The sequence below is a fragment of the Pleurodeles waltl genome, chromosome 7, assembly GCF_031143425.1.
Source record: "Pleurodeles waltl isolate 20211129_DDA chromosome 7, aPleWal1.hap1.20221129, whole genome shotgun sequence".
NCBI lineage: Eukaryota > Metazoa > Chordata > Amphibia > Caudata > Salamandridae > Pleurodeles > Pleurodeles waltl.
The window spans coordinates 1,239,191,836-1,239,204,038 of record NC_090446.1 but is presented as its reverse complement, the minus strand read 5'-3'; the positions used below and the strand labels follow the sequence as shown (position 1 = coordinate 1,239,204,038).

The 12,203-nt window shown below is 43.9% G+C and overlaps 1 protein-coding gene across 1 annotated transcript in view; it reads left to right on the top strand.

The window, feature by feature from the left end:
* DNAH9 (dynein axonemal heavy chain 9) overlaps positions 1-12,203 on the top strand; it is a 975,671-nt gene that overhangs the window by 521,529 nt on the left and 441,939 nt on the right. The window contains exons 46-47 of the mRNA XM_069200368.1: positions 8,765-8,907; positions 10,524-10,685. Of these exons, the coding sequence (XP_069056469.1) occupies positions 8,765-8,907; positions 10,524-10,685 (305 nt within the window). The remainder of the gene's footprint in view (positions 1-8,764; positions 8,908-10,523; positions 10,686-12,203) is intronic.

Sequence of the window (12,203 nt, the reverse complement as noted above, 5' to 3'; positions counted from 1 at the left end):
CGTGGTTGCCTGACGTTTTTTACGTTGACCGGGTCCAGTGCATTCAGGTAGCGGCGGTTGGTGCTTTATGCTTTTAGGCGCTATATTGTACTTTCTTCTTTACAAATTCATAACTCTGGTTCTACTGATTGGAATTTTGTCATTTTGGTCTTAGTTTATATATAAAATTGAGCTCTAGTTTTCTAACCTGGTGTGGGATCTTTTTGTGTGGTGTTTTCACTGTTTTACTGTTTGAAGTGTTACTCAAATACTTTACATGATGCCTCTAAGTTAAGCCTGGCTACTGAGTGCCAAGCTATCAGAGGGTGAGCAGAGGCTTATTTGGGGTTTGTTTGTTGCTTACCCTGACTGGGATTGTGGTTGCTGCATGACCAGGGCTTATACCCCAGTCAACCAGTAACCTAATATCTAACAATGCTTTGCTATGCATCTCTCTTTTACAGGGTGCAGTGTCTCAGTTTCCTCTCTTAGTTTAGGCTGGGTTCACTGGCGGCATCTTGGGTGAGACAGAAATCTGTAAGGCAGTGATCTGGGCTCTTCCTTCTGTCTTTGAATACTACTACCCTTCGAAGGTTGTTCCACAGTCATTGATTAGAATAAGTAGGCTATTTAACTATACATATTTTCATTCTATACAAATGCGCCCTGTTTGTATATTAGAGGACCTTTAAATAAGAAAGGTGCGTTAACTAAAAAAAACTAAAACATTGTAACCTTTTTTTAGAATTGTTCGCATCAACACATAGAAAAGAGGCTCTGCTGAATAATGTGAAAAGTTTTTTAACTGCAGCTTAGTGCAGTATTCTTTGGAGACCTATATAATGCACATGTGAACAAATACATTTGCCAAACCGAAATGGTTCACTGCACTGTAAAGCATGTTGGGAGATGTAGAGCGCCTGAAATCTAATTAACACAGTAAATTAGAAATCCTGTAAGTAGCTGCTGCCTGAATGTTTCGTTGCATGCGGCTTTTAGCATTGTTTATCCTTCTAGACCCAGGTGTAACAGAACAGCACTTGAATTATACTCCTGCTGTTTAATGCACAGTATGTACATGTTATTGCGTAGTGGTAAGCAGAGTGTATAGAAATGCGAACATTTTGTTTTTCAAGAGAAAACGAAGTGCCAGCCCGCTTACAAATGGCACAAGAAAACTGCCTTATTGATGCTAAAATCGATCAGATATGGAAATATAGGTTTGCTCTCTTTTATGGCTTTGCTGTGAAAGCGTGAAAACGTCCTCCAGTGTACTTCAGAGCTATCGCTCCAAGTCTAAGGTTACCAGATGGCGTCATGTCATCGGAGTGTCTTTTTTTCACTATTGGGCTTTTCTTTAACAACCTAATGTATTGCGGTAGTGGTAGCCTTTGTTCTGCTCAACTGACCCAATATGACTAACACACCTAAGTTCAATCATTAGAACTGTTTCCCCCTGAAAAAAGAGACTAGATCGGAGCTGGGACCCTGCCCACCTGAGGCAACCAGGCACAGCAGGGGAAGCAGTAGATCCCGTGGAGGAGATCCTGATGTGGTGGAACTTGGAGACGGCCGCTGGCGGCCTTGAGTGAGGGTCAGTGGCCGCTGGGAACACGACGGCTGCAGCAATGGCTGGGGGTCTCCTAGAGCCTAATACGGGGACCCAGGAATACATCCAAGGAGGGGGTGGTGGAGACCGCCGGCCCGGGGATGAAGGAGGAGGAGGCCCAAAGAGTCGAGCCGCGTTCGCGGTGTGAACGTGAGACTGCAGTAGGAGGAGGAAAGCATGCCTGGAATGCTTGGGAGCCCGGTGTGCCTGATCTAGCAGGGGGCGGAAGGTCCCCAGCCCCCTGTGTGTCTGCTGGTTAAGCAGAGGTCTGGTTTTTGGAGGCTCAGCGGGTGCAGCATCGCACAGCAGACAGCTGATGTGATCCCTATCCAGGGAGTGGGGAGACTGGAGGACCCCACCGCTGGACAGCCCCACAGAGGAGTGAGTATATATTGGGGCAGTGGGGCCAAGGTATCAGAGGAGAAGCCTTGGGATCGGTGGTCGAGTTGAGCCGCAAGGAAAGTCAGAGTGCCCAGCCAGGGGAGGAGAGCAAGACTGGAGGTACTGGGGAAAGACCCGGATCATGAGAAGACGTTCTCCGAGACACCAGAGTCCCTGTCAGTTGCAGATTTGGCCTGAAAGCACGGACTAAACCACACAACAATGTCAAGATCACCAGTTACCAAGTAACGGCACGCGGGCTCTGAAATGTGCATAGCTTGGGGAAGTATTGCTAACTCCTCTAAAGGTGAGTGGCTGCGTGGAGGGAAAACGGACAGACCATTGAGGGGCTTGTTTGATCCCTTGTGCAGATGGCGGCGAATACCGAATGGCCGACCCGCTGCAGGTCCCTGTTGTCCCCCGAGATCAAAAGGTGTGGCCGCACAGCACGACTGGCCCCATTGACACAATGACAGAGGGACGTGGAGGAAAGGCAGTCCAACACATTAAGCTCGACAAATAGGCCATATAAAAAGAATCCATAAACGTAGAAGGGCCCCCAGTCTGGAGAATGACAACACAGGCCCAGACAGTGATGGAGGAGGGGTCCCCCACACTCCGTGATGTGATGGAGACCATAAAAGGAGTTTGTACATCCCTAGAGTCACAAATTGACTCAGTAATGATGGAAGTGGGTCTCCTGCGAGCAGACCTACGTAATATGGGCTGGCGAGTGAAGGAAATCGAGGACTCCACTTCCACCCTCAGAGAAGACACTGCTAGTCTTAAGACCCAAGTTAACGAATTGCAGATTCTCACCACCACCATGCAGCCTAAACTGGAGGACTATGAAGGCAGAGCCAGAAGAAACAATATACGGATTGTGGGGGTCCCCGAGAAGTCTGTGGGACCTGCAGTGGATCGTTTTGTCAAGGACTTCATCCTTAAGGAACTGCCACCTAAATGGCTTTCCAGATTCTTCTTCGTGGAGCGAGCCCACCGGGTACCCAAACGATCACCCCAGCCGGGAGTACCACCTCACCCCATTATTGCTAGAATCTTTAATTTCAGTGATAGAGACTTGGTCTTGCAAACAGCATGAACTGCCCCCTGGCCTTCTATGAAAATACAAAGATAACTTTTTTCCCAGACTTCACACTGCAGGTGCAACAACAGAGGCGTGACTTTCTGGAGGTTAAAAAGGCACTGCCAGAACAAGAAATTAAATACTCAATGATATTTCCTGCCAAACTCAGAATAGTCGCAGAGGGGAAAACATGGTCTTTGAGACTCCAATAGATGCTTGGGCATGCCTTGTGGGCTGGCGAATGGCAGGGAAATTACAGAGAAGAGCGAGAACAGGATGACAGAGCCAGCGAGGTGAGGAAACGAGGTGGGGACCCAGGGATGGCACACAGGAAGACCAAAGCGATGCACCAGACATGGAAGGAAATTTCTGTCCTGCCTAGAGGCCGAATTCTGAACAGATTCCATGGCCAAAGGAGAGACGACTCCTGGTGTAGATAGGGAGAGCGTGGGAGGGGAGTCTACAGACTACCACACATCTCAGTTTTGTCACTGACGGGAAACACAGCGACGCAGGAATGTGTTGCCATACTATGGGGCGTAACAACAATAATAATAGTATGGAGCCTAGGGGATGTATGTTTCAGGCGACAGCCACCCCAAAAGTGAACTTTAACATGTTGGGTAAGGGTGACAGGCGCTCTGCAGAGTTTGGGAGGTGAGTAGTTTTAAACTCACCATGCAGGGAGGGGTGTATGTTTTGGTTTTATTGTTAGTCGATTGTTTGAACAAGTGTCCTGTATGATAAGCAGTAGTTGGACTCAGATTGCTGAGGATGACACATTCTGACCTGCAGTTTGCGCTGCCCCTTTATCGCCCATTGATATCTGGGTTTGATGGTTAGAGGGATGGGAGGACATGACATCGCTCTACACCGACGATCGGAGCCAAATTCCTCCCTGGACAGGGTAATGCCTATTCTTAACGCTCTTCTGTCAATAGTCAGGCTACATTATTAACTGGAACAAGTCAGTGATTTATATATTATATGGCCCGGCCCCACGTCTCGCGACTGGCTTCTGCGCCCAGATTGTTACGGAAGGGTTCCCATATCATATGCTATGGGACTGTCCAGTGATACAAAGAATCTGGTCGGTAGTAGTATCCTGTTTAAACGTAGTTTGTGGAAGCGCTAGAGAGCCTCAGCCCAAGTGGTGTGTTTTAAATATAAAGGGAGACGTAGACCTTGCCTGCATGGATCAAATATGGATGATGTTGGGCTTAATCGTTGGATGGCCTGGAAACGTGGTCTAGACTGGTGTATGTTGGCAGAGAAAGTGATTTATGAAGGTAGTGGCTGCCCCAAAAAAATGGCACAGAGTCTGGGGGAAGTAGAACTCCTACAGGGGAGGGCTGTGTACATTGGCAACAGAGGAGGAACCCGAGGAATACAGCACATGGTCAATATTTGGTAGGGAGACGGTTTGGCTATGAGAAGGAGAGAATTCGAGGGAGTGTCTTGTGGGATCAGGAGGGTGCGAAATGGTGATGATTAATTGTATTTTGACCAACATGATGGCTGAGACTGCAGTACACACTTGTTTTGTTTGTATTTCTAATAAAAAGATTTTAAAAAAAAACATTTCTAGCAAAGAGGTGCATCGACTCAGTTCACATCGGGAGGGTGGGGCAAACCATGAACCTGATTGCCCAAGAGTAAATGAGCAGCGGGTCACAGGCCTTTCATCGAATTTTGCAGATCATTTACAAGTACGTATACAGCAAGATAACATCAGTATTTCCATCTCCAATGATAAACAGGGTGCAAGGGGAGAGAGGGGCACAGATTCTTCAGTTTCAGCTCAGATATTCCAATGCAGTAATTCACATGGGTCTAAGAATACAGTGAATCACCCTCAACCCGGTGTAACCTCTCATTCTCAAGGTGTTATCGAAAGTTTACATATACACCCCGATTGCACTCCATTTACGATTGTCCTTACTGGAGTTCAACCTTTGGCAGAGGACGCAAATGAGAACTGTCGAAGTCTTATGAACAAAGCTGCTTTTTGGTGTACAAGGAACACAGACTACCATCCTGCAGTGATTGATAAACTAATAATGGCCCCCAGAGTTAAGTGGATTGGTACCACAGTTAAATCTATAAAGGGGGATTGTGCAGTTTTACATTTCAAAGATGCTAACTGTGTTAGCTTTTTATTGTCACGCCTGGGGAGTGTGAATTTAAATTCTCGTAAAATAAGGGTGGGACCTTTAGGTTTCTTCTATCCACCTCCACCAACGTATCTTTTTAATGATCAGCTGAGTAGAACACAGAGGGGGTCATTTCAACCCTGGCGGTACAGGACCGCCAGGGCTGAAATGACGGAAGCACTGCCAACAGGCTGGCGGTGCTTCCGAGGTCATTACGACCGCGGCGGTTTCCCGCCACATTTGCCCCGGCGTTGATAATCCGCCTGGGCAGCGCTGCTAGCAGCACTGCCCAGGGGATTATGAGTCCCCGACCGCCAGCCTCTTCCTGGTGGTTTTAACTGCCAGGAAAAGGCTGGCGGTACGGGGAGTCGCAGGGCCACTGGCATGGGCAGTGCAGGGGCCCCCTGACAGGGCCCCATGCGGCTTTTCACTGTCTGCTTTGCAGACAGTGAAAAGCGCAACGGGTGCAACTGCACCCGTCGCACGGCAGCAACACCGCCGGCTCCATTTGGAGCCAGCTCCCATGTTGCGGCCCAGCGGGAATGTCAAAATGGGCACCGCGGGAGTGCGGCTGCATTGGCGGCCGCACTGCGGTTACAACTTGGCGGGCGGTGGTTGTCGCCCGCCAAAGTTGTAATGAGGCCCAGAGTCTTTTGCATGGATATCCATCTTTGACATCATTTGTTCAGCCTAATCGTTACAAAGTATTATCAGGTCTTACTGAGAATGATTGATGCCTGATGCCATCCCTCAAGGAAAACCCACTAGGTGTAATTAATGTAGCAGAGGGTTCAGATAATTGCCACCCAGAAGAGAATGTTGATCTGGGTGCTGGGGAAGAGCCTCATTTGGCCCCTATTGTAAATCAAATTACTTTTGTACCTGTGGACGATGATGTTATGAAGTCCCAACATTTTGACTCCCGCCTTTCAGTGTTGTCCTGGAACACTGCAGGAATCTGCAAAGCTAATAAATGAAGATTGGGTGGGTTTTGTTTCTGGCTTTGATGTAATATGTGTACCAGAGACTTGGGCTGTGAATGATTTCTCTTTAAATGGGTATGCATCATTGAGCTCTATAAAAGCAAAAAGTCACCTGCTTGAATGAGGGGAATGAGGGACCTAGGAACCACCTTGCAAAATGGTATGTAACTCATGAACAGACTGACATAATTCAGGTCTGTGGTCACTAGTTGCCTGAAAATGTTGGTACCAAGAACAATCTTAAATAGTACTCTTCTTGAGCTCTTGTACTTTCCAAATTGCTTTCTTCCTAAGAGATATGTTGCCCCTAATTGAAGAGCTTCTCTTTGTCGGGGCACTGTTGTACTGACGTTTGACAGAACGGTGAAGAGGTGATATATTAGACATATCTCAAGGTGACGACTTACTAGACCCATTGGTGTTGAATCTCATTTCACTTGTAAAATAATAAAAACAGCATTATGCCAGCAAGTGTTGGCAGAACAACGATGTCATTGGTGGGAACTGACTGCCTCCAGCCTTGGGTCGAGGAGTATTGGTGAAGGGGGCCTCTGGCCATAACTCACCTCCTGTCTTGTTTTCTTGTTTGTTGTTGTGTCCGATGTAGATCAGGTTGTCATTTAGAAAGAAAATTTGACAAGATGTTGTAATTGGAAATTTTGTGACACTAGATTGGTCAGCCCAGGGCCAAATAGTTGTAGGCCCAGGAATGGAAGATATGTGATAAGTGCCTTCTGACTTCATCCATTGATGCAGCTGCAGCCCCTTATCCTAACAGGTTGGGACAGGCACAACATTCTTTCATAGCCCCAGGCAGATCTTGAAAGTCTTTTACCAAAGTTGGAGCTCTGTACACAGTGTAAGACCCAGCACAAAGCGAAATGTTTATTACTGAATAGGATTGTTTTAAATTACACTCCACTTTACAGTTATCTACTAGTGAGGCAAAGTCTCTGTACAGAGGCAATTAAATAATTTTCATCATATTTCCAGCCATACTTTCAAGTAACTGATTTACAGAAGGAATTTCACTCTCAAACCATATTTTTGCAAAATGGAAAGGAAATCCAAATCGATCAACATCTTAATTATCTTTGGACATCATATCACTGATAGTTTTGTGTAGTGGAAGCCCATCAGGCATTGCAAACCTAATGTATTGAGTGTGTTGTCCTTTTTAGCAATAGGTCTGCAGGGTCTTCTTGATCTTGCTTCATCCTCTGAATTTCAGTAGGTGGAATTCTGCTTGAACGTTAGCTGCTACAACCCCAACCATCATTCTAGATTGAGAGAAACTAGAATCTCCAAAATCATTAAAAGAACCAGGATCATTTTTTCTTATTTATTTGAGCATTCCTGTGCGCCTTTATGCTGATTTCACATACAACTTCGTCTTCCAAGATTCAATAACCACAGTTTGCTAAAGAACCTGTTTGCCAGTAAGGACCTTAGTGATTATGATCTTCTTTGGCATACCTGGTCTTTGTAGAAGTTCTAATAAGGACTTATTCAATCTATTTCAGCCCACACAGCGAAGCACTAGAGAAACAGAAAGAGGACAAAGATGGATGAAATGCCTGCTCTGCTGGGCTGCCCCTGGCCTATGATATCTCGCCATACTTTACCCCCCTCCCACACTGAAGACAGTTGGGGTATGGGGGGATACCATGGCATACTAAACTCAGTCCACTCATACCTGGACAGCACTGATTTAAATAACACCAGATATCCCTAGAATATTCAAAATTGAAATTATATTTTGGAATAAATTAAGATTACCATATCTGACATCCTTTATTGAAATCGGTACCTTCAGAGACAGGAACAAATACTAGAAGTAACAAAGGTGGACCAGGGAATTATGGAAAAAGCAAAGAAGAAAGACTAAGGTTTGTTGTAAGGGCCAGAAGGCCCTTCCGCTAAATGAACAGGTTGCTTGTAAGGGTACCTGTTACTAGACAGCAAGTCTCAAAACGCAAGGACTATAATGATATTCGGTGTTAAAGCCCCAGGGTATAAATATAGGTATATGGACTTTGACCTCTTTACTGTGACAGCACTATCTTTGGCCAGACTAGAGAGCGTAATTTAGAGAGAACTGCTGGCTTGTTGAAACTTGCTTAGAGTAATCTTTAAGTCAGTGACATAGTTTCCTTCAACCTGCTAACTAGCTTTGTAAATGCTCAGTGTGTCTACCGCTTTCAGTTTCCTATAAGACACTTATATAATGTATTTTTACTTTAACTGTTGACTGCCATTTCCCATTTTCCTTATGGTTTGCTTCTTGTTTTGCTTTCGTATGGTACACTATGACAATGTAATTTTTCTAGGACCTATTGCATTATGAAAACAGAGCATGTTTTGGTATTGCTCTTCAAAAGACGGATTTGCCTTTCACTACTCAACTTTGTTTTTATAATATTTGTGTTTACAGGCTATGTATGCTTTTTCATTAAGACAATATGTTTTAAACTATTTAAATTACTGAGGTAAATTTGTGATTTAACACACCATAAAATGTTGCCTAGTTTCTAAATGTTTATTTGTATATGTGGTTAACACTTTATTAAAGGTGAAATTCCTGACCTGTTCCCTGATGATGAAGTTGAGAACATCATTGTAGGAGTGAGAAATGAAGTTAAGAGTCAAGGATTGATGGATACTAGGGAAAATTGCTGGAAATTCTTCATTGACCGTGTCCGAAGGCAACTGAAGGTGAGGTTGCTCAGTTCACAAACTTTTAAATATAATATTAACATGGGTCCTGGAGTAAATGATCAGTAGTATGAAAACTAATTTTAGAGCCAGCATATATTAACCTATAAACATTAAATAAATTATTACATTTCCATACATTAGCAGCAGGATATGTGTACCTGTAGCTATGCAAAGGATGTCTACTAAATGGCCAGGAAGAATAACCAACTCTTTGAACAGAAAAAAGGCCTACCAATATGGAGAAAGGCATAGTGATCAGTCGATGCAGGCAAAGCCTAAAAGGCAGTTGCCTGCACGAATGGGAGTGAAATTTCCAGTAAGCAGCCTTATTGGACTTTGGAATATGGCCATGAAGATCAGTGAGATGGATTTAGAAGGGACTGGGACCCAATTGCTTGTATAAGAAGGTGTGCATCTGCCCATCAATAACTGTCCTTAATGGTAGTGACACATCCCCTGAAGTTTGGATAGTTACATTTGCATTTGAAACCAAGGTTTGTTGAATTGTTTTTACTTTCTAGTGCTAGAAATTGAATTATCATTTTGAGACTGCTTTATAGACTAACAGTGTTTTTGTACATAGATTTACTGCAGAAGAATAGCTAAAGGCCTCGTGACCTGCAGTTGATTGACATTGACAATAGCATCAACATAACTCAGTGGTCCTGCACATTACCTAAATTATGTTAGATGCTGAAAAAGAAAAATATTAACTTTCTTCCATCATGATTTTATACATATGGTAAAAAAGCTATATTCTTATCATGTTGAAAATGATATTGTGAATGTATACCCTAAAGTGATAGAGGACCATATACATCCTGTTCCAGTGATATTCCATCTTGGTGCAATTGTCCCATTATGAATTTGAACAATTGCTTAAAACTCTAGGCAACTGTAGTAAAAATAATAGCCTGTCTTATTTGCACTTGAGATATCGGATTCAAATAATACACTGAACATGGCTTAAATCGACTTCTTTACAATGTCTCCGTGCTAACATCTTAGCATACTAAATGCCCAGATCATTTAAGATGTTATGCAAAACTCAATTTGACATAAAATATTGATTAGGAGTTAATGGAGGTCATTGCCTTAAGATTTGGCTTTGAATTTTAGTGAAGGCAGAGAAAGCAGGGGAACTCAAGATCTCTGAACTTAGGAAGAGCACGTGCCTTCCAGGCCCTTGTCAGTATTCCTTGCACAGGTCCACAAACACAGAGGAAGGCTGTCACTTACCACGAGGAAAGGTCAGATGATGGAGGTTGTTGAATGCCTCATGTTGGTACACATTGTCGTCATCATTTTCATTCACCATACTGCCTGTGCCACCATATTTGTATAAAGCTGTGCTGCTGTTATAGGAATGACTATGTAAGTATGTGGCACATGGACTTCACTACTCAGGATTACTCATCTATGCAAATAAGTGCACTGATCTTTTGTAAGGTAGAAGAGTATGTACTAGGAAGGAAGAGCCAAGAATGATCAGCACTTACAAAGACTTACTTTGCAAGTGCTTTACGTAGACTGTTCCTAGCAGGAAATCAGATCAAAACCTATGTCCCTCTATAATGCCTTTACATTGTGTAATGATGCTCTTCGTTGTTTAGGTTGCACTGTGTTTCTCACCTGTTGGTAATAAGTTGCGAGTGCGGAGCAGAAAGTTTCCTGCTGTTGTGAATTGCACAGCCATTGACTGGTTCCACGAGTGGCCTCAGGAGGCACTAGAGTCAGTCAGTCTGCGCTTCCTACAAGAGACTGAGAACATTGAGGTAAGACTTTGAGAATGCTTTTCTCCCCTTGAAAGGTTTTATGATGCTTATAAAGTAATTTTCCAGTGGTTTCCCTGATTTTTTGCTTTAATGATATCCCATTTATCAGAATATTTTGAATCTGAGCAACAGAAAAATGTTAAATAGGTCCCAGTGCTTGTGCTGTGACCACTAAACATGATGGAATGTTGACTAACCCCCACTGGCTCATTTAACATTTAAACAAGACAACCATGATATGGCTCCAAAAGCATACTTGTTTTGGTTGTGGTAAGTTTTTGCTTTAGAAAAAACCCACTTGTGAACAAAAGTCATAGTCCCCCTTTCAACACTTACCTCATAGTGTAGCAAGGCAGAGCAGACCAAGGTTTGCTGAGGCGGGTGTTGTGGGCTAGAAACGCAGAACTCAGCCACTCCGCAAATAACACTCAATAAGTCAGTGCCAAGTACATGCCTTTTCTTTTAAATAACAATAGTACTTTAATACTGGCAAGACTAAATACTACATAAACATTTTCTCCAAAGCACTCTCTGTAGGACCTTGGGGTTCACACTGAAGAAAGGTTGTTACTAACTCCTTAAATGGGAATAATGACCCTGCATGTTTTAGCCACCTTTAACTATGTGTGTACCAGCAGAGCCTAACCCCCTACACTGTCTTACACCTACATAAACTTATACAATGCATCCAAACCAATACACAGTGATAAAAAGGCAGGCTTAATGGTTTTGTCAAGGGAGCCCACCATACATTGAGCAAAAGGGGGAAAAAAATCCGTAAACACTTTATTATTTCAGTACTTTTAGTACAAACATGAGAGTATTTTGCTTAATTCAGTACCATATGAGAAGTAGGATGAGTCTCTTAAACCAATGCATGTCATTTGATGGGGCTACCACTGCTCCTGGATTACCCCCTGATACCTTGTAATACAACTAGTGGTGCCTCAACACTTCTAGGGGACCTCATATTTATATCAAGCTTTTAAGACCATCCCAACGCCTTCTTAGCACTCCTGTGATGGTGTAGCAGGCCGCTGAAGATTTTCTTTTTTGTTTGTTTTGTAAAAGAATTGCTTCTCCTTTGTGAAGCATTGCATCGGTGCCCCTGCCCTCCTGGGCACAAACACACCTGCCAGTGAGAACATGTAGCATCCTAGGTCTGCATGGTTGTCTGGCTTCCTTCCCTCCAAACAAAAACTTGCTTTCCAGAACTCTGGCAAAGAAGACTGCTAGTTCTTGTCCTCCTGTGCAGTGTACTAGATAGGACAAAGAGCAATGATTAAAGTATAATTCATTGCTCCTGGAGTTGAGGAGGCCCTCCTTCTCTACAGGACTCTTCACACAGCACAGGAGCTTTCCAGAGGCAATGGTGAAAGATCAGTCCCTCACCTCTAAGTAGGGAACACATCTTACCAGTAGTACAGTGGCACCACAAGGCCCTCAAGGGAACCCAATTGGCTGGGGACTCTGGGGTGAAATAAAAATATGCCTTCGGATATTTCATCAGGCCATGTC